The sequence below is a fragment of the Apiospora aurea genome, assembly GCF_038362705.1.
Source record: "Apiospora aurea strain CBS 24483 chromosome Unknown utg000005l_segment0_segment0, whole genome shotgun sequence".
Taxonomy (NCBI): domain Eukaryota; kingdom Fungi; phylum Ascomycota; class Sordariomycetes; order Amphisphaeriales; family Apiosporaceae; genus Apiospora; species Apiospora aurea.
Window position 1 is genome coordinate 6,446,800 of NW_027117392.1, and position 21,317 is coordinate 6,468,116.

General features: G+C 51.5%; 7 protein-coding genes across 7 annotated transcripts; 2 read left to right on the forward strand and 5 right to left on the reverse strand.

Moving 5' to 3' along the window:
- Positions 1-1,292: 1,292 nt before the first annotated feature.
- Positions 1,293-2,428, forward strand: PG986_008489 (uncharacterized protein; the record flags this gene model as incomplete). Its single annotated transcript, XM_066844711.1, has 2 exons — positions 1,293-2,287; positions 2,395-2,428. 2 exons carry the CDS (start codon positions 1,293-1,295, stop codon positions 2,426-2,428), a joined length of 1,029 nt encoding a protein of 342 aa, XP_066700823.1.
- Positions 2,429-5,180: 2,752 nt separating this feature from the next.
- On the forward strand, positions 5,181-5,849 carry PG986_008490 (uncharacterized protein; the record flags this gene model as incomplete). Its single annotated transcript, XM_066844712.1, has 1 exon — positions 5,181-5,849. One exon carries the CDS (start codon positions 5,181-5,183, stop codon positions 5,847-5,849), a length of 669 nt encoding a protein of 222 aa, XP_066700824.1.
- Positions 5,850-8,310: 2,461 nt separating this feature from the next.
- Positions 8,311-8,568, reverse strand: PG986_008491 (uncharacterized protein; the record flags this gene model as incomplete). Its single annotated transcript, XM_066844713.1, has 1 exon — positions 8,311-8,568. The coding sequence occupies one exon, from the start codon at positions 8,566-8,568 to the stop codon at positions 8,311-8,313; it is 258 nt and encodes an 85-aa protein (XP_066700825.1).
- A 672-nt stretch (positions 8,569-9,240) lies between these two features.
- Positions 9,241-10,237, reverse strand: PG986_008492 (uncharacterized protein; the record flags this gene model as incomplete). The annotated part of the gene is given in 2 exon segments (XM_066844714.1): positions 9,241-9,823; positions 9,834-10,237. The coding sequence occupies 2 exon segments, from the start codon at positions 10,235-10,237 to the stop codon at positions 9,241-9,243; spliced, it is 987 nt and encodes a 328-aa protein (XP_066700826.1).
- Positions 10,238-11,965: 1,728 nt separating this feature from the next.
- Positions 11,966-15,731, reverse strand: PG986_008493 (uncharacterized protein; the record flags this gene model as incomplete). The annotated part of the gene is made up of 2 exons (XM_066844715.1): positions 11,966-12,793; positions 12,987-15,731. Coding segments are annotated over 2 exons (3,573 nt in total), but the record flags the coding sequence as incomplete, so codon positions are not given.
- Positions 15,732-18,423: 2,692 nt separating this feature from the next.
- PG986_008494 (Cytochrome b5) lies at positions 18,424-19,141 on the reverse strand (the record flags this gene model as incomplete). The annotated part of the gene is made up of 3 exons (XM_066844716.1): positions 18,424-18,626; positions 18,797-18,915; positions 19,005-19,141. The coding sequence occupies 3 exons, from the start codon at positions 19,139-19,141 to the stop codon at positions 18,424-18,426; spliced, it is 459 nt and encodes a 152-aa protein (XP_066700828.1).
- Positions 19,142-19,435: 294 nt separating this feature from the next.
- On the reverse strand, positions 19,436-21,068 carry PG986_008495 (uncharacterized protein; the record flags this gene model as incomplete). The annotated part of the gene is made up of 2 exons (XM_066844717.1): positions 19,436-20,735; positions 20,800-21,068. 2 exons carry the CDS (start codon positions 21,066-21,068, stop codon positions 19,436-19,438), a joined length of 1,569 nt encoding a protein of 522 aa, XP_066700829.1.
- Positions 21,069-21,317: the final 249 nt, after the last annotated feature.

Here is a 21,317-nt window from a genome sequence, read left to right on the forward strand (position 1 = left end):
GGTGCCAATTGATGAAAGTTTGCATCGTATGTCATATTGTATTGCTGGTGTGGCCTAAGCTAGATGTTGCGTGGAATTGTTCGGTGGTCGACCAGGAGGGGAGGGGAGTGGGTTCGGGGTCCAACCACGTGCATGTAACCAATTCAGTGAGCAACTGCAGTAACCAAGTCCTGTTAATCTTGTTTCTATGATATCCTTTTATACTATTTGAGTCGCTGAGCAAACTGAGAGAAAATATCCTTGTCAGCTTTTAGATGTTCTAATACCCACACCTCTTAGATTATCGACATACTGACCCGTCTGTGGACCCTATTGCATGCCAAGCCAATTTACTTCGCTCAGGCGAATCTCAGGCGATGATAGCACCAATTTCGATTGGATCACAGTACTAGAGAATTGTTCGTGCCACGAAGATAAGCTCGAGATGGTAAAGGCAACAGCTGCGGCTCGCCGGTGGTGATATCAAGCTGGCTCTCCGAGTCCCCTTGCCGACGCCGAGGTCTTGGCAGGGGATGCCGAATTCGATAGGCCGCGTAGTGTTCATCCCTTGCTGTGTGTAATATTAGCCGAGCACTGCCCCGGTCATTTATGGCTTGAAGTTGGAGACTTGCCTGTGAACCGCGATCTCCTATCGCGCCTATGCTGGACCCATTGGTGCACTGCTAGCCATGCACACGGGAACGCAAGGGCTAGCCCAATAATAGCGACGATGGCTTCTTCAGAGATTGGCATCGTGTAACGCTGGGATTGTCGGCTTGAGTACTGTCAAATTGGCTGGCGAGTGGCGTCGTTTCGTTATTTCTGCCAATGATTCAGGAACACAGGTAAAAACATTGATGACTGGTGAGGAGACCAGATCGACATCAACTACAGTGCCACTCAAACGCGAGCTCGAAAAGAAGATAGCACCAGATATCAGTAATTCATAAATAGCTGCCATTTTGACTGTTTGACACGATGGCGTCAAGCCAGAATTGAGCCATTCCGACGACCCTTGGCAGACTCGCGAAGAGGCTGAAGATGTCAGCTACAGCAATGTTCACGTTACTCAGCAGATTGATGGGCTCAGAACATTTTCTGAGGGACAAGGGGACTTTCATCCAGAAATCAAATACCGGAGGAAATGACACATTCGCTTCACATGCGGATTGGCCGCGAGGCGTGTGGTGTGTAGGCGCCTGCCGTGGGGTCGTACTCAAGGCAGTGCAAGAAGCAGGCTGTGAGGAGGCGTACGCTGCCTGTGCTGTTGAGCCAATAACGATTGAGATTTCCCCCAAACCCCATTTTGCTTCATGGAGGCCCAGTTGACGAGCAACCTATTTCCGTCGGCCACCAACTTCAACCTTCTGGCTATTGGTACTGTGTCAACAGAGGTCAGCAGAGATATCACGATCGACAATATCCTTCAATCTGTGGTGCCGCCGGTAAAACTCGACCGAAACGACTTGAATTTGCCTCTGATGAATGCTGCGACTCGGCTGTGTACATCACCCCTCCTGCGAGGGCTGATCTATTCGATCGCGAACAACTTCGTTGGGCTATCCGGGGTGCCCAAAGATGAAGTCTTGACTATCCTGAAGCAAGTGGCAACCCTGGATCTAGTCTTTGCATTGGCGGGAGTGTCTCGTCTTTATGAGACTCGGGCTCTTGCTCGCAACTTGTTCATTTTGGCGATGGAGGTGAGGGATGTTGAGACAATCACCTACATCGTCAAGAAGTCGCACATCATTGACCTCAATGAGGATCTCCCTATCCACGGTTCGAATGGGAAGCCTATCGAGCGGGCGGTGGCAATCAATGACGCCCATGTGGTCGATACCTTGATCAAACTGGGCGCAAGTGTGAACGGCACTAACGCCCTGACGATCCTTTTGGAGCCCTGTCGTGGTTCATATCACAGAGGACTAGGTGGTAACCCTCACCGTATCCTAGATTTACTATTGAGCGCCAACCCTGACGTCTCGGAGAGACACATGCCTATTGTTGTGGCGAACTTCCAAAGCGACGTTGTGTCTCGGATGATTTTGGAGCGAGTTGATGTTACTTATCAACAGTGGAGTGAAGATCCTGTACTTTTGCAGACTTTCCTACGCCAGCCTTACCTCATCTGCTATGAAGTTCTGCGCAACCTAGAAAGGCATGGCGCTGACCTTAACGATGGGGGAATGCTCAAGCACTTGTCTTGCAGGTTTCCTGATGAAGGGTTCCTCAATCTGCTCAGGACGTTCCCCCAATTGCAGATTACGGATGATATACTACGCAGTATCGTTAAGAACTCAACTGATATGTCAGTCATTAAACGTGTTCTTATCGACAGTTCGGGCGTCCATATAGCCGACAAAGCTTGGGACTTGCTCGAATCTGATTTGGCCAACAATATACCTAAACTTCTAGTGGTGCTCAAAAATCTCCCTTCCAAATGCGGTAGGGGCTTACGAAAGTTGAGAGCGTCTTTAATAGCTGCAGCACTGGAAGGGGACGTGGACCAGATCAACAAAGTGGTTGTTACTGCCGAAACGACATACGGTATGAGCTTCATAGAGCTGTTGCCATACAGTGGAAAGATCATCAACGAATGCATCCGCAAGGGAGCCACTTTATCCGCATTGGCTATGGTTGAACTTGGGGGTGCCCATTGTGATTTTGACGGCAGAGAATGCTTAAAATCAGCCGTCAGGATTTAACACCCAGCGCTATTCAAAGCGCTCCTGGATGCGGTATCCACATGTAAGATGCAACCCCTACTGGCTGCCCCCCTCTGATTGACCCCTCCTGATTTCAGATGATTCTAGAGCCCCTGAGCAACAATAACAGTATATAAAGGGGTCAAATCTCACTCGTCTGTTAATTGAAATAGATTAATTTTTTCCTCTTTTTTCCTTTTTTCACCACTACCAATATGATTAAAAAAGTTCGCATTGCGTAGGCGGTCTAAGCCGTACTAGCCGGCGGAAGTATTAATCGTGCGGCTAAAGACTATAACGTTAATAGGGGCACCCTTCGTAACCGAATTAAAAAGAACTTTAATAAAAAAGAGAAATATAAAGCTTTATAGTTATTTACCCTTGCCGAAGAGACTTTTTTAATTAAATAGGCCTTTTTTTAGGCTAGCTTAGGCTACGTATTAACGTACCGGCTATTTCGTATATACGCTTAACGTATCCTCTTTATAAAAAAATCGATTACTTTATTAGTAAACGATAAATATACTGTTTTTTAAAACGTTATCCGGCTTTTAAGACTATACGTGCTAAAGCGATAAATTTCCGGCGTCTCGTATACACATTAAACAGGGCTATACGAGGGTTTTTTAATCGGTTTAACATTATTATTATTAATAGTATACCCCCTCGATTTAAATTTAACGCCGATAAAGTAAAAATTACGATAACGATAAAGGAAAGTATTATAATAATTAAACTTACCGCTTATAAATCGTTAATACGTAATAACGCCGCTAACCGCGAATAAGTAACTATTTTAAAGTATATTAATATTTTCGAAGAGTTTCTACCTTTTTTAACTATTTTTAAAAGCTAATCGGTATAATAATAATAGTTCCCTTAAGATAATAATAAAGTTAACTGCCCTTATAAAAGCTAAGCTTTTAAAACTTCCCCCTAAAGGGTAAACTTTTAACCCTATTACTTTAAAGTGGCTAAAAAAGATGTTTATCCCCTTTACCTAGCTTAATAACCCCGAGTAATAGAGATTATTAATTTTAAACGGCTATAGTAGTTACATTAACGAAGATTTTATATTAGCGGCCTTAGAGGCTAAAGTTTAGCTCCTCTATTTATTACCATATAGTAGCCATATTTTTTAACCTTTAAATATTAATTATTTTAAGGTATTAAAAAAAAGGTTCTAAAGGGAGCTCGATTTAGCGTACGCTATTATTAATAATAGCTACGTTAAAAAGTGAAACTTTTTTCGCGTTTAAAACAAAGCTCGAAAAGTTACCTTTACCCTTAGCATTATTATTAATAATTAATTAATATTAGAGCTTTAGCCGATTAATATAAATAAGCTAATAAATAATAGGTTTAAAAAGGTTACTATGTTTCGAGCTATCGACGACGCTAATAAGGCCGAGAATGCACGCCGGCCTACTTAAAAGGGGCTAGGGTAAGTAGTGACACTTAAGATTAGCCGGCAGGTTAAAAATTTAGCGATAGCGGTATTTAATAAAGAGGTGACACACTTTAATGCCACTAGGAGGCAGCTATAAACGAAGCTCGGTAAAAGTATTAATAATTTAACGGCCCGGATCGGCCAGTTAGAATAGGAAAAAGCCGGTCTAGAAACAGATTTAGAGAAAACAAGAGTTTAAAAGAAGAAAAAAGTCAACGAAAACCCCAATAAAGGCTTTGTTTATATATTAAACATCAGGGAGGTTTAAAGGGATATTCGGGAAGGTCGGCCAAGGAAAAGGCCGAAAAGGGGCGCCGGTAAAATAGTGGAAATTAATGCAAATCGAGCTGGTGGTGAAGGTGACTCTATCGTAGTGCGCACCAGCCGAAACAGGCCTTAAAATACAGTATGTATTACTTAATTGACCTATCTATTGCTGTTGTTGTTAATTTTTACATCTATTTTAGGGGGGTCAGTAAAGGGGGGCAGCCAGTAGGGGTTGCATCTTAACAGTGCAAACTGGAGCGAGGAATTATCAACGGCCGTCGAGAACAACAACATCGAATTCATCCGAGCCATGATCGAAGTATTACCCGCAACCCACCCACCATTACTGCACAGTGCAATCCGGTGCAAAAACTTGCATGTGGCCGAACTACTTCTTGACCATGGTGCCAATATTGATAAAAGAGGCTCGGACCAGAGCCCCATCCTTCAAATCGCCGTGGAAACATCAGATCCAGCAATTGTCCAATTCGTACTCGATCATGGAGCAGAGCCCCATGATCCAGTGGCACTTTACATGGCTATCAAACATGGCTACGGTCTGTTTGATTTGATCATGAACGCGCATAAGTGTCGCTATAAGAAGGGCCGCAAAGGCTGGGGGTAATTACTACATACTCTGCCACTATATCGAGACTAATGATCTTAACAAGTTCAGAGAGTTGGTACTTATGCATAATACAGATGTTCACTGTTTAGGCATGGGCCTCTCTCGACGCGATATCCCCAATAGTCTTTCAACACCATTTGGTTATGCCATCATGAGGTCAAAACTTGGCGATCTTCGAATTCTTGAGTTCTTGTTACAAAACAGGAGCAAGACGAATTGCTTCCCCGACACAACGGTCCGCACCCGGAGTACTCAATTCTTCTACCCAGAAACGTCATTCCTAACAGCTATAGGCACCGGCCATTGTCCTACTGTTGAGCTGTTCCTCAACCACGGGGCAACTCCGGCCTTGCCCAGGAAAATAGGGCAGAGGAGAACACCCCTCCAGAAGGCTGTTGAGACTGGAAGTATGGATATTACCCGACTGCTTCTAGACCGCGGTGCGTCGGTAAACGAGCCGGCTGCGTACAATCGCGGAGCAACGGCGCTACAGCTCGGGGCCATCGGGGGATGCTTCCCGATTTTGATGCTACTGCTGGAACGCGGTGCGATGGTGGACGCACCGGCAGCAAAAGTCGACGGGGTGACTGCCCTCGAAGGCGCAGCCCAGCATGGGCGTCTGGATACGGTAGCACTTTTGCTCAGTCTCGGTGCGGCAGATCACGGCAAGGACAAGCACCAGATCAACCGGGCTATTCGATACGCAGAAGAGCAGAGCCATGCTATCGTGCAGCAGTTATTGGAAGACTTCGTTGAAAGCGGGGTGATCCAAACTCGCCCGGGGTTCTACTCTGATTTTGTCGACCTTGGGGACACCTGACGCAATAGTTAGGTACGAAACCGATGTCTGGTATCGACTAAGCCAGTGCATCCATGTCCTTGAGGGTACTTGCTTCCCATGGGTCAGCCTTAATGCCATGGACCTCACAGTATGTGATGGGCTCGGGTCATGCTTGAGGCAGACAAGTGCTGCAGCAAACAATGCTACTTATGGGGGTTATACACGGAGACAAGATGGTCTTTTTTTCCGTTTCGCTTCCTGTTCTTCGTATCTCTCCTCTTGCGTTTCGTTTTCTTTCTCTACTCATGTTTGTCGACACTGATGGACTCCTATTGAAAATGGGCCAAGGGCATGCTACATGGAATAAGATGCAACCCCCTCTGGCTGACCCCCCCCCTCACTGACCCCTCCTGATTTCAGATGATTCTAGAGCCCCTGAGCAATAACAACAGTATATAAAGGGGTCAAATCTCACTCGTTTCCTAATTAAAGTAGATTAATCTCTTCCTCTTTTTTTCCTCTTTTTATCACTATTAATATAATTAAAGAAGCACGCATTACGTAAGCGGTCTAGGCCGTGTTAACCGGCGGAAGCATTAACCGTTACGGTTAAAAACTATAACGTTAATAGGGGCACCCTTTGTAACCGCATTAAGGAGAACCCTAATAAAAAAGAGAAGTATAAGGCTTTATAGTTATTTACCCCTGCCGAAGAAACCTTTTTAGTTAAATAAGCCTTTTTTTAGGCCAGCCTAAGCTACGTATTAACGCACCGGCTATTTCGTATATACGCTTAGCGTATCTTTTTTATAAAAGGGGTCGATTACTTTATTAGTAAACGATGGGTGTACCGTTTTTTAAAACGTTATTCGGCCTTTAGGACCGTGCGTATTAAAGCGATAAATTTCCGGCGTTTCGTATATATATTAAACGGGGCTATGCGAGGGTTTTTTGATCGGTTTAATAATATTATTATTAATAGTATACCCCTTCGATTTAAATTTAACGCTAATGAAGTAAGAATTACGATAACGATAAGGGAGGGTACTATAGTAATTAAACCTGTTGCCTATTAAAGTTTAATGCGAAACGACTCGGTTAATCGCGAGTGGGTGATTATTTTAAAATATATTAATACTGTTAATAATATTTTGCCGCCTTTAATTATATTTAAAAGCTAATCGGTCTAGTAATAATAATTCTTTTTAAAAGGAGGACGAGGTTAATTATAAATATAAAGATTAAGCTTTTAAGGCGTTATTAAAAGGATAAACTTTTAATTCTATAGCTTTAAAATAATTAAAAAAATCTTTATCCCCTTAACAAAGCCTAATAACTTTAACTAATAGAGGCTCTTAATTTTTAATAGATATAAAAGTTATATCGATAATGATTTTATACTAGCGACGTTAAAAGTTAAAATATAACTCCTTTATTTATTATTATATAACTCCTATATACTTTAGCCTCTAAATATTAACTATTTTAGGGTTTTAAAAAGGAGGTTTCGAAAGAAGCTCGATTTAATATACGCTATTACTAATAATAGCTATATTAAGAAGGGGGACTTTTTTAAGCCTAGGCTAAAGTATATAAAGTAGTCTTTACTTTTAAAGTTATCGCTAGTAAATAAGTAGTAATTAGTATTTACTCTTTTAATATCGAAAAGCCGATGAATAATAAGCTCCGGCGCTTTAATATAATGCGAGCTATTAACGAGACTATTGCCGCCGAGGATGCGCGTTAGCCGGCCGAACCGAAGGCTGAAAGGATTAAGACGCCGAAAAACAGCCGGTAGGTTAAAGATTTAAGGGCTGCGATGCTTAGTGTAGAGATTATTACCGGTAATTTAATTAAAAGGTTGCTGTGGAAAAAGCTCGGTAAGAGTGTTAATAATTTAACGGCTCGGATCGGCCGGTTAGAGCAGGAAAAGGCCGGTTTAGAGGCAAATCTAGAGAAAACAAAGGCTTAAAAAAAAGGAAGGTTAATAAGGACTTTAATAAGGGCTTTATTTATATGGTAAACATTAAGGAGGTTTAAGAGGATATTAAAAAAGGAAGGCTAAGGAAAAGGCCGAAAAGGGACGCCGGTGAGGTGGTAGAAATTAATACAAATCGAGCTGGTGGTAAGGGTAACTCTATTATAGTGCGTACGAGCCGAAACAGACCTTAAAATACAGTATGTGTTACTTAATTAACCTATCTATTAATGTTATTATTGATTTTTATATTTATTTTAAGGGGGTCAGTGAGGGGGGGTCAGCCAGAGGGGGGTTGCATCTTACACGACATAATACGCAAGATTGCCGGTTGGAGACTTTTCTTTTTTTCCATGATGTATGCTTTTTATTTAGCAATGAAATATACCCGTATATAAACTTACCTACACCCTACCGTGCATGGATTTCTTCTCTTCTTCATGACCTCTTCCCCTCAGTTCACCTTGAGCATGTTAAGTAGCCACCACGGGCCCTAAAACCGCATATCCAACCCCTCCGCCATCAACTCCCCAGCTCGCACACCGGACACTGCGTCGCCAGCCGGTGCACCGTCTCCACCGCGTAGCAGCCCCTTAGGCACCCCACGAACGGCACGCACGGCCCCGCGTGCGGCGCCTCCTCGCCGCGCAACTTGACCGTCGCGGGCAACGAACCCTGCGGCGCGTGTCCGCACCGGTGCTCGACGTGGACCACGAGGCGGTGGTACGAGGCCGGGACCTCGATGTCGAGGCCGTGGACGGTGATGGTGTGGCGGGGCATCTTTGTTGGAGTGCGGGTGGCGGGGATTGGCGGGAAGGAAAGGAGAGGGTGTTGGAAGGGCAGGTACAGGGGCGGGGGCAGGTAAGCGAAAGTGGAAGTTGAGAAGTGAGTGGTTTCCTCTAGGTCTACTAGAGGTGCAATGAAAAGCAGATGGTGTTAGATTGGGATGTTTCAACTTCGGGACATGGATGGCCAAGTCGTCAGTCATATATCCCCCTGCAGGGAAGAATGGCATTCATGTTAGAGACCTATAATGAAACAAAAGTCCCGACAAAGAATACAATACAAGAGCGAGCCGGATAGAATGCCCATTCTCCGGTATGCTTTGATGATTGATCCTTTCATCTCCAGTTCTATTAAGCATTCTTTGTGTATCCTTATGGTCTGGCCAAAGGTGGTCGACCGCCAAGAGTAACTACGGTCTTGGTTAGGGCTGAAGCATGCACAAGAAAAACGAATTCACTGGTTCCAAAAAGATGCTTCGTGATGTTCGTGGTATCAATTCCACTCCCAGGCCAGGTTTGGCCAAGGCAGTGTTCTCTATATGCTCCATCTTCTCTATCCTTCTCTATACAAATCTATAATTCGCTTAATTCATAAATATCCATCATCTCATCATTAGGTACTTTCCCTCCCCCTTTCTCATCCTCATTTCCCAGAAAGAAAAGCGGCTCAGTTCTTGAGCACGGCGCGGAAGTGCACGTTGCCCTTCTCGAGCCTCTCCATCGCCTCCCGGATCCCCTCCTCCGACATGGGGAACGTCTCGACCACGGGCGCGATCTGGTGCAGCGCCGCGAACGCGAGCATCTGGTTGTGCAGGTGGCGCGGCGCGACGACGGAGCCCTGGATCGCGTGCCCGCCCAGCAGCAGCGGCATGTAGGGGAACTCGAGGTTGCCCTCGTCGATGGCGAGCGGGTGGATGACGGCCCCGGGGGCCAGGTTCGGCAGCACCAGGTCCCAGTTGGGCATGGCCGACGTCGTCACCAGCAGGCGGTTCAGCTTGGCCGACGTCTTCAGTTCCGTCTGGCCCTTGGTCGCGTGGAACTCGTGCGCGCCCAGGCGCAGCGCCTCGTTCTTCTTGCTGTCGCTGCCGCTCAGCACGACGACGCGGCAGCCCATCTTGGCGGCGAACTGGATGGCCAGGTGGCCCAGGCCGCCGACGCCCATGACGCCGACCGTCTCGGTGGGCTGGGCGTTGTAGGCGCGCAGGGCGTTCCAGACGGTGGCGCCGCCGCACATGAGCGGGGGCCGCGGCCTCGTCGGACAGGGCGTCGGGGATCTTGAACAGGAAGGCCTCGCGCCAGACGGCGTGGGAGCCGAAGCTGCCCTGGTCGAGGTCGGCGTAGCCGTACATCTGGCGCTCCGGGCAGTAGCACTCGTTGCCCTTCAGGCACTCCTGGCAGCGGGCGCAGCAGTCGTGCTCGTAGCCCCAGCCGACGCGGTCGCCCTTCTTGAGGTCCTTGACGTCCGGGCCGACGTCCTCGACGACGCCGACGCCCTCGTGGCCCAGCCCCATGTCGACCGTCTTGTAGTGCAGGTCGGTGCCGCACAGGCCCGACGCGGTGATGCGCATGTAGACCTGGTCGCCCTTGAGCTGGTCGGGGCGGGTGGTGGTGCTCTTGACGGGCTTGCCGTCTTTGGCGCCCTTGAAGACGGTGAAGGAAGGCATGGTGGCGGGTGTGTGTGTGGTGTGGTAGGTAAAGTATTACAAGATCAAGTACAGGGTATAGTGTCGCAGAAAGTTTCTAGGTAAGGAAGCCGTCAAAGGTGTTGATAGTAAAACTGTATCTGAATGCCCCCCCGGAAACGAGACGGCAAACCACGGCGGGACGACATGGCTTTTTATGTTTACCGAGAGACACCAAGCCAGCAAGGCACTGACAGACTGACGCCCTGCCAAATCGGCAGCATCGGGAAAGTTGAGTTTTGAAAATTCCAGCCTGGCCTGGCCGCCCCCGTTTCGATGACGACGTGCAAGGCTTCTACGCCGCTTCCCGATTCCGAGCAGGGCCGAACTGGCCCTGGTTGCTGGAGTGAAAAAGTGGCAATCCTTCCCGAAGAGAAAAAAGTGGTAGCAAAATACACAGATCCATCTAGATAAAAGTAGATCCCACGAGATAGGACGTCATGCAAAGTGGGAATGCCCCCACTGCTACCTCTCAAAAACGCTGTCGGCAGTGGGCGTCGCGCGGTTTTCTTCCGCACCGGCAGTTGCCGTTGCGCTCCAGCTGGTTAGCTACTGTTGGCACTGGCCAGGCCCTAGCTTGCAGTAGACGCCGGCAAATAGCGCGCTGTAGCGCTGCAGCGAGGGCCTCTACCGGCTCTGACAGTGCGTCTTGGGGCTACATAGCCTGACTGCCTGGGACTCAATTGCTGCAGACACAAGCAACCGCTAACGCCGCCGGTCGGCGTTTAAGCCGTCCCCCCTTGTCATGTCGTCCCGGGCCTGGGCTCTATGTATGGAGAACATGCATGACCGAAGAAGAACGTAGAAGTGGGATTCGAAACAATGCAACCCCCCAATCCAGCAATTCGACTTTTCGTTCTGCTATGGTTATTAATCATCTTTTACGGCGATAAGTCCCCGTGGCCGACGGACCCTGGATTACGTGACGCGGAGTCCGTCAATTGTCGTCTGCAATGAGTCGGACATGGCCCACCTCTGCCATGTTTACTGATCTTGGCTCGGAGCCTCTTCCGTACCCATGCACCCTGCCTCATTGCTTGAATCTTGCCAATCGACTTGAGCACGAAAAGGGCATTAGAATGCATGCGCATTCAGCCTTCCGGGAAGTATTCTAGTCTTCTTGATTGCCTAGTGCCGATTGCGAGTTGGAGTGGCTGTCCACTTCACTGCTCATCAAAAATTATATCGGCAAGATGATTTGGATGAGCACTAGAGAACCAGCAGAAATTCGCATCTCGGCTTGATGCAGGCGGCGCCAACACCTTACGGCCGACACCTGGAAATAAAAGGAGATAAAGAACGTAAGCTGGGGAGTTTAGTCATCATTCGGCCTCACGATGATGATTCCCAATAGTCTGCCACGAGATGGCTGGTCGGCGATAGTGGGCCAATCCCAGCGGGCCGAAGGTACGTTGGCGCCTTCGAGGTGAGCTCACCGAATGCCAGCGTCCAGTATTACGCCTTATCACTCCAGTGGCTTAGGCGTAATCATTGAACTGTTGATCCCAAGAGTTGCATTCATTTGATTCGGCTTTACCGTGATTCTTGATTGTTGCGACGGTCTAGTCGACGATAGTCAGGGACCATCTCGGGAGAGGCGCGGGTGATAATGATAGGGTACACGCCCATCAGCAAGTAGTTAGCGTTTTCATCATTCCTCATTCAATCAACCAATCATGGGCACGTATCGCACGACACCACACTACTACTCTCCATATGTATCCGATCCAAATCCTCCGCCAGCCTGCGCATGCTGCTCGACACGTCCCCCGGCGCCTCGCCCCCATCCGAATCCCCCCCCTCCTCATCTACGCCCACCCCCTCGTCCTCGTCCTCGTCAACCTCTTGCCGCCGACGACCACGCCCAGACAACACCGACCTGCCCCCCGGCAGCCGCACATCCGAAGCCTCGAGTGTCTCGGCAATATCCAGCATCAGCACCTCCATCGGGCAGATGTACGCCACCTGCTTGCGCTCGCTCCAGGCTAGCACGTGCCCGCACAGGGACCCGTTGTGCCGCTCCATGATCCACGCCCCCGAGTCGCCCGGTATGCCCAGCGACAGGCCGGGTATCCTACGCATGTTGTTGGCAGGAGGAGCAGGAGGACCGCTCATGGTCGACGGCGGACGATCGCTCTTGCCTCCCATCCCCATTCTTCTTGTCCGTGCCGCTTTGCTGCTGACCTGGTACGTGTGGCTTGGCGATACGCGCCCGTAGATCTTTACCGAAGTGAGGGCAGGTAGGATTAATCCCGTCTGCATGCCGCTTGTGCGGCCGATACACTGCACCTCCAGCCCCGCCAATTCCGACGACGAAGTGATGGCCGTGGGTTGGAGTAGGCCGCTCGGTGAGTCCGGTAAGGCCTGCGGCACCCGATTCTGGTCGTGATCCGGAAGTCTCTCGTCTTCAAATGAGAAGAGGGCCCAGTCGATTTCATGGATTAGACCTTCATGGTCATGACGCCGTCTTATCCCAGAAGAGGCGTATATCTCGCCAAGACGACATGTATCTAGATGGTCATCATCCATCGTATCTTCCTATCATCGCTCGGGAGTCAGTCTGATTGTGCTGTCAGGAATAAGCAGGACAATTGCACTAAAAGGAACAAACGTGTCTCTTGGTATAAACCACGTCCTCATTGCCATCAAGACACTAGAATGGCAACAACCCACCACTGGGGCCATGAAGTAACCCCTGGAAGAGGTAGGATGAGCACCGAAAGTCACTTACCGAAGGATAAAAGCCATCACCAATGTCATCCAAGGCCGGTTGCGTCACCACGTACCCCTTTCCAAGACCTGGCTCTATGCCCGGTATGTCGCCAGGCTCCATATACTCTTCTTCCTCGTCTTCCTCATCGCTCTCGTCATCGCTAGTCAAATCTGTCACCTCGGATTCGGTATCGGAGAACTCGCAGGCGAAGTCATCGCCGCTGCTGCTTTCTGACGTATCGGTCTCTTGTAGGTGAGTCATGCTCTGCGAGGCCGCACTGCTTCGGACGGGCGGCGGGACTATCTGTTCGTCCTTCTGGCCGTGGCCTTGGCCGGGGTCGTCCAGCATGTGATGCACCGTCATGCCGTACGGCTTATCGTCCACCATGATCAAGCCGCCGAAGCTGACGGGAGGAAGGTGTCGGTCACCGATCCAGGCTCCAATGCTGGCTCCGTTGTGGGGCCTCTCTTGGTAATCGGGATTGGCGGCTTCCACCTCTCCCTCTTCCTCGTCGTCGTTCTTGGCCATGCTTCTTCTGGTTATGCCACCCTTCCGGGACCGAAGCATGGAGCCCCGACACACTTTGAGCCCAAAGCCCGTCGAGCCGTCAAACAGTATACCAAGCTTCTTCTTCAGGATAGAGCGGACCTTGCTGACCGAAGTGCACACCACGAGGACCGTGGGCGTAATCTCTTGAGGAGACTCGCCAATTGATTCGAGCGAGATTTCGACGCTCTCGGGGTTCTTGCGGTAAAAGTGCTTCAGCGCCATGTTGATCTGCGGCATAACCACATTATTCCATTGCATGACAGCATCATCCGACAGAGGAATCTGTGGATAGAGGCGAGCCTTGGCTGGCTTGGGCTTCTCAGAAGTGGGTGCAACCTCGGCCTTTTCAGTGATGCTGGGATCCGCGCGACTCTTGCCCTGGTCGGAAGGCATCTTGGCCAAACCCGAAACACGTTTCTCCGGATCCGACACAAAGCCTGGCTCGAACCTGGGCCCAGTCAGGAGAGATGCAGCGGGGGAGCGGGACTTGGTGTCGCCCTTGGACGGACCAGCCAGGGAGGACATCGAGACAGCAAGCGGTGGCTGACGCTCACGTGGAGTGGCTGGCACATCTCCAATATCGACGCTGATCCGATCGTCAAGGCCACTGACACCGTCGAGAATGGAACAGGCCTCCAGGTAGCGACTGGCTCGGATCTGAACCTGGCTCAGGATCTCGTCGCTTGAGCCCGGTCGCATAAGTTCCTGGTCGACAGCATTCCAGCAGGCCTGCACGGCCTTCATGTAGAGCGTGCCACATCTAATGGCAAGCTGCTCGAGGACAGACTCCGGGATGCTTGGCGAGCTCGGGCTAGGCACGAGGTTCTCAAGTTTTGTCCAGAGGCCAATAGAGACAAGCAGCATGGCGAGTGAGTATAGGTCGAGGGTCTTGGAGTCTCTGGAGCTAGCCAGGGGTGAGTGAGGCGTCGTCCGTGGGTCCAAGGGATGTCGGTAGAGGGTGGTTCCCACCGAGGTTGGTAGCGTCGGCCCGTCCTCAGGGAACAAGTCAAAACTGGACACAAGAGGTTTCCTAACGTCAACCTCTGCCACTTCCATACTGTGTTCACTGCCAATCGGACTGCAGAAGGAGATGGTCGAGTCCAGAAGGTTGCCGTGGGTGATGTCTCGCGCGTGCATGTCGAAGACTGTATTGGCGAGGTTGTGGGCCAGGCGAAACTTGGCCTCTAAGCGAGGCTCGAAATCGGGACGCGACAAGAGCTCGCTCAACGTACACAGGTTGTCGATAGGGTTCTGTGTCAGATTCTCGAAAGTGACAGGGCTGAAGTTGGCGGGGAACTGGTAAACGAGTCCCAGCCGTGAGTTCTCCATGTCCTCGTAGTACCCAAGCAACAGGGGCAAGCCACTCCAGGCTCCGGGCGACCTGTGCGACTCGGTCTGGAGGCCTGCGCTGAGTTTCTCGAAGCGGGACATGGAAGGCATGATGCCGGTCGTCGAGTAGATGGGGTCGTATTGGGCAAACTCAAGTAGAAGCGGCGACCATCCCTGGCGTCCGCGCCGCACGTCCGCAAACGCCTGCTTCCCCATGAACACGATCTCCTGGGAGCGGCGCTCCGAGGTGACGGGCGACGCCAGCGGTACGGCCTGCATGGTCTGGATGTTGGTCAGTGTCTGGGGGTCAATCTGTTGCGGTGTCTGAATGCGCGTCGATCCGAACGGTCGCAGTTCTTCAAGCGATGACTGCGACTTGGTCAATCGGCCAATCCTGCTCGACGACGTGGCGGACGACCTGGTCCGGGATAGATCATGCAGGGTGTCGATGGAAGCCGTGAGGTCCTTGATCAAGTCTTCGAATCTCGTCTTGTCCCAGACGACAATGGGGATCTTCTTGTCGCCGGTGGGCCTCTCGGGCTCCTTCTCCCCTATGCGGCGCTTGGAGCTCAGCCAGAGGGGTTCGGCCTCTGCCAAGATGTCCTTAATAGTTGACATGATGCTGCCGACCAAGTCGCTGAGCCCGGCCTTGGAGAGCGACTCGTCGATCTCGGCCGACTGGTTGCTCGGGTCGCTCCATTCCAGGCCCCAGCTGACCAGGCGGTCCTTCTGGATCTTGAGCTTGCGATGCAGGGCCTTGATCTCCGGGTCTTCCGAGGAGGGCTCCTTGACGAAGTCGGACGACTTCTTGGTGTCATTGTAGAGTCTGCTGAGGCGCCTCTGGAATGGCAGCTGGAAGCCACCCAGGGGCAGATAAGACTCCATGTTGGATGACCAGACGGTCGTCCCCCCAATTCTAAGTGTGGTGTCTGTATGCCAAGAGGTTGAAAATATGGTGTCCAGGTAGTAGGTCGATGGCGGGGATGCTGTCCAGTTATTGTTAGTGGCAGGCGGGGTCCAGCCTCCAGTCAGCTTAGCTTAGGCCCAGACTGGGGCAACAGCAGCACGTCGGATTACAAGGTTGATATCCCAAAATGGAGATAGCTGTGTAGAGCTGAGGCGTAGAAAATGAAAAGATAGGCGACTGTGCAATTTCAATGCATTGGTTTCAAAAGGAATCACGGATGTGAAGGTCGTCGATTCGTCGTTTTGTTGGTTTCGAGGTAAGCTGAGGTAGAATATGGCTGCCTTCGCTGGCGCGACGCCTCACGGCCCACGGACAACTGCGCAGAACAATTTCGTTGCCTAAGGTCGAGCAAGGTGCCCAGTCAGTTGGCTTTAATGTGGGGGAGCCAGATCGTCCACAGCAGCAAGTAAGATCGGATGCTCGCCTAACGGCTCCCTCGCAGACTGTTTTTGGCACCTGCAGTAGGGAGCAACCCTGCTGTCGGATTCGAATCCTGCTGCCTGGAAGAAGTCAAATCTGGGGGTCCTTTGGCGACTGGCGCAGGCAGCTTCAAAATTCTTGGTGAGGGACAGCAAAGATTGAGTGGCTAAAGAGCGACGACGCTCGGGCCACCGTGTCCTCCCACCCCTGTTTGAGCGCCACACTTGGCCAGACCTCTCTGGCAACGGAGGCAACGATATGATATTCCGTCTTCAGGCATCGCAAGGCAGCATATCTGAATTATGTGCATCTCTAAGTATTACTCTATCTTCCATGGCACCTGATGTATTAGTACACTCAATTGCCAGTACACAGATCTCCCGATGTCACAGTTCGCGCCATCTGCGAGCGCGTTGCTTCTGGCCCTGCGGCCTACCCGGATCGGCCCTACTGCCCAAAGCTTATGAGCTAAGGTTAGGAGGAAGTGTGTGTTGGGAATCAGGCACCCGTTTTCCCTCTGGCCTGGCTGCCGTACTGCAGACACCAAACAACCAAAATGTTTCTGCACATTGGCAATCGCTTAAGTATTTGCGCAAGTTTCGTAACAGTTCGGATTCGGCAGGCATACGGTCTCTGCCTTTTGTCCAAGCTCCAGGGTCCTGGGGATACCTCGCCGTCCCTTTCGTCACCGGGCTTACGCCATGCCGCCGAAATTCTATTACTTTCCGTTCATTGCTTGCTTAGTCCTCGGGAGAAGCTATATACGGAGAATGATCGAGACGGATATCTTAGGCCTCGAGTAAGACTGCCCATGTCACATCTACAAGTATACACAGGTTTTCTTAACTCCGCTTCCCTACATGAGGTTCATGCTCGCCGAGTCTGACAGGGGCCAAGCCCCTTCCGTTATCCGGGGCGTATGGCGGTTCCCTTGTACTGATTTGCGGTCACCTACTTGACCATAGGCGCGATAACCTGTGTAACAGCACCTATGTGGATGCCTGATCGAATTGCTGCTAGCGCATGTGTAGACCTCTCTCGACGCCGTATCTATTGGTCTTGCACGTCTCGTCTGTCTCCTTCTTTACGGTGCAGTGCAGACATTAGCTGCAACGCTGTAGGAGGTAATATCTGAAAAGGGTTCAAGACTTGAACCGGTGGGCTCACTACCCGACCAGAACCTCAAGCTGGGAGTCCCAAGTCGGAGGGACAGCCAGTCTATGATGGACAGCAGCGTTTTCCCGTGGTGTGTGTGAGCAGTTCTCACCCTGCATTGAGAGCGACCCCTGGCTGATTTAGTGCCTCGCATGCCCGCGCTGATGGGGACTAAAATGTCGTCTAACTTTGAGTTATTCTGCTGCCTTAGGGGGTGGAGCCCGCAAGTGCGCCGCTTCCGAACCCACTCGGGGCTCGCAAGACCGGGCAAGACTGCTGCTGCAGATTTTATTCAAAAGGGCTGACGGGTTACTTGATGCGTCGTGTATGCCGGTCAAGGATTCCAATAGATGCTGCCTAACACATCATGGCCGTCCAATCGCCTGCCGCAATACTGTTATCACCATCCACTCGCATAAGACAAGGTAACGTGTATTACTATTTTGACATACATTCCACCTATTAATTATAGGAAGGCCTCTGGCCACGGGTCATGAGTCGTAGAAGTCGATAATTATGGATGACGCTCGGTGTGCATCTTGCACTGGTAACCCCTGATGTAACCATGATGTTTGAGCTCAGTTGCAAGACGAGATCCGCTCAAGATCAAGGGAACGTTTTTTTTTCTTTTTTTCGTTCTTTTGCTTTTCGACTCATACCAGCGCAGGCCAGCAGAAGAAAATGACCCAAAACCGAACAAACCCAACACATATTGACTCAAAAAGGAGGTATCATACCCTAATACCCCCAGACTCTAAAAACAATTCAAAATTTGAGACGCTCATGGACTAGCAAAACCTTCATGGCGGCCGGAGATCCAGGGAACAGTAAGACAGGCCATCACCAATCCCCACCATGCGCCGTGAAGCCATCCCTGTCGCCAATTGCCCAGAATGCAACACATCACAGTCCATTTCCATATATACGAAACCCGCAGCCCATGAAACGCCCTCTCTCACCTATCTCATCACCTCTCACGGACATTTACCCGTAATAAGAACCTGGAGCCGCTTTTGGCTTTGGATACCTCCCCTCTTACCTCCACAGATTACGGAGCAACCCCCCTTTCCTCTTCGAAACGCCCCCGTCACCACCAGCCTGGTACCCATTGTCCTTCGGCAACGATGCCGCAGCCAAGACGCCAATCCGATACTTGGGCTTATACGGCTCCAGGATGCCGCGGCGGTGGTGCTTATCGAACTTCCTGGTCGCATCCTTGCCGGCGACGCCACGCATTACTGTTCGCGCGCGCAGACCCCGGTCAGCAAGTCGTCAAATATAGCAGGCATCCATCACTGCCAAAGCCGATTCCGGAGAAAGGACATTAGAGAACGTACTTATAGATGAAGACGTTGAGAAAGGAAAGAAAAGAAAAACCTAGACGCAAAGGGGCTTAGATGCTGCTGACCTGTGACTCCGCCCGGATGCTGACGTTGGAACTCGGTCACGTCGTAAACGTCGCTGCCTATTACGATCCAGAGGTCCTTCTTCGACTTGTGCTTCGTCACTTCCTGCGCCGTATAGGTTCTGGGGGGGGGCTCGTCTCGGTCGCTTCCTCGCGGCTGCCTTCGGGCCCCTCCGCGGCGTCGAGGATCTTGTCATTGCTTGTAGTTGACGATGCCGGAGTGACGGGCTTCGACTGATGCTCCTGTGTATCCGAGGGCGGGTCTGAATGTACAGTAGTAGACTCTTCGGTGGCGGCTTCGTGACAAAGGCCGGCTTGCAAGGGTCGGGGACCTGAAGCCAGCAGCATAATGGTGACGCTGCATTCAGCTGAGACTATAACGGCACTGGTGCACTACCACCTCATGTCAAGATAGTCACCAATAAATCTTCCCCGGTTAACAGAAATAGATAGATATGCGATGATAAAGCCTGCTCCCGCATTTCCGGTGCAGGGCTCTCACGTTACCTGAACACTGCCTTCTAGAGGCGTAGAGAGTGGGACAAAAGACTGGAGATCAGATGATGGTATATTGTGTAATATTTCAAAACAAACGCCAGCATGCCGATAACGAAACCATTGCAAGTACCAGAACAGCCGCAGCTACGATAATCCAAGCAAACTGGTCAGGGGATCACCACCCGTTGCCGCAGAGGGATCCCCGCCCGCCAACGGGTTAAGGCCTGTCAACGGGTTATCACCAACAGCCAAAGGATTGCCCCCGCTCAACAGACCGGTCAAGGGGTCATTCTTCCTGATCTCCTCCAGGGTGTTGTTCAAGGTCCCCGTAATGTTCAACTTCTCAATAAACCCCCCGAGTTCCCCCTGCCCAAGCAACCCACCGCCGCCATCGTCACCACCACCACCACCGCTACCGCTCCCACCCGAGCCTTCCGTCAGCAAAGGCGGTAACGTAAGATTAAACCCCTTAAACAGCCCCTCCAGCGAGCTCTGGAACCCCGGCCCCAGCACCTCCCCCGCCACCCCCAGCAGCCCCGGCAGCGACACGCTCGCGTTCCGCCCCGCGATGCTGTCCGCCAGGTCCCCCAGCACCTGCGCGACCGGCACGTCCGTCATGAGCACCATGTTGTTCAGCACGTGCTCCAGGTAGCTGATCCGCTGCCCGTCGACCTCGGTCCGGTTCCCCCGCACGCCCAGCGTCAGCCTCCCCGCCGCCAGCGCGTCGCCCTGACTACTGAGAAGCCCCCCGAACTGCTCCACCAGCGTCGGGAGGTACAACTGCCCCCGGAAGGGCAGGGTGTGGTTCCCCGGCGGCAGGAAAACATCAAATATCGTCGCCGTCCCCACGAGGATCTCGCCCGCCAGGATGTCGAGCGTGATGTTGCCCAGGTCCATGGTCAGGATGGACCAGTTGGGCAGCGTGAAGTTGCCGACGACGTTGGCGCCGTCGCCCGGTGCGGGCGGGAGCATGAGCCTGATGGCGTCGAGCTTGGCGCCCGCCAGCTTGCGCAGGCCCGCGAGCGGGACCGTCTTGGCGAGGTGGATGCCCATCTTCAGCGCGCCGAGGTGGGCCGTCGTGTCGCCCCGGACGCGGAGCTCGGCCGCGTCCTCGACAAAGGTCCGGTTCAGCCAGTCGTTGAGCTCGGTGTGGTTCGAGACGCGCAGCGTCTGGTCCGTGACGCTGATGTCGGTGTCGCCCGACAGGCGCAGCGGCTGCATGTCGAGGGAGAGGTACGGGTAGAAGCCGCCCTCGGGGCCCGGGTTGTACATGTACAGGCTGAACTCGTCGAGGCCCACGGTGAGGCCCTTGGGGACGTTGAGCGAGGTCGTGAGCGAGACCTTGATCTGGTCGCTGCTCACGGCCTTCAGGGTCGCGTTCTGGATGGGCAGGTCTCTGTCATCCACGATCCGCTGCGCGAGGGCGGGGATGATCTTCAGGAACCTGGTGGCTGCCTGTTAAGCTTCTTGTCCGTAAGGCAGCATTGAATTCGCAAAGGTTCACTTACAGCACTGGAAGCATGATGGCCAAGAAAATGACGACGGCTATCAGGTAGCAACACCAGAATCGAGCGAAATGTCGCCTGACCTTTTCCCTCTTCCCGACCCTCGCGGGCGTCGGATGGGCCTTCTCGGGGTGATCGTATTCATCCTCGCTGTCTCTGGTGATTGCTGGTGTTACCATAGTTGGATCAGCCGTCATGTAGGTAGAGTTGGTCTTTGAAAAGCCCTTGCCGATGCCCCCAGCATGGCTCTTACCGGCTGCAGTGTCGTACATGTTGGCGTCTCGTGTGTGTTGCCAAGAAGAATCAGCCGGAGAGCCGTCGTTGGATCGTTCCCGTCGAGCCATGACTACTTACTTAGGGGAGGATTCTTAGGCAGGACCAAAAAGGGGCCGGCTAGTGTTTCAAGCAATTTGGAGGCGTTGCTGGCCACTGTGCCAACGGCTTCGCTAAAAGGGACCGGCAAACTCTGCTCGAGATGAGGCTTGGTTTGAGGAATCCATGAGCCACGAGCGCTTCGACAT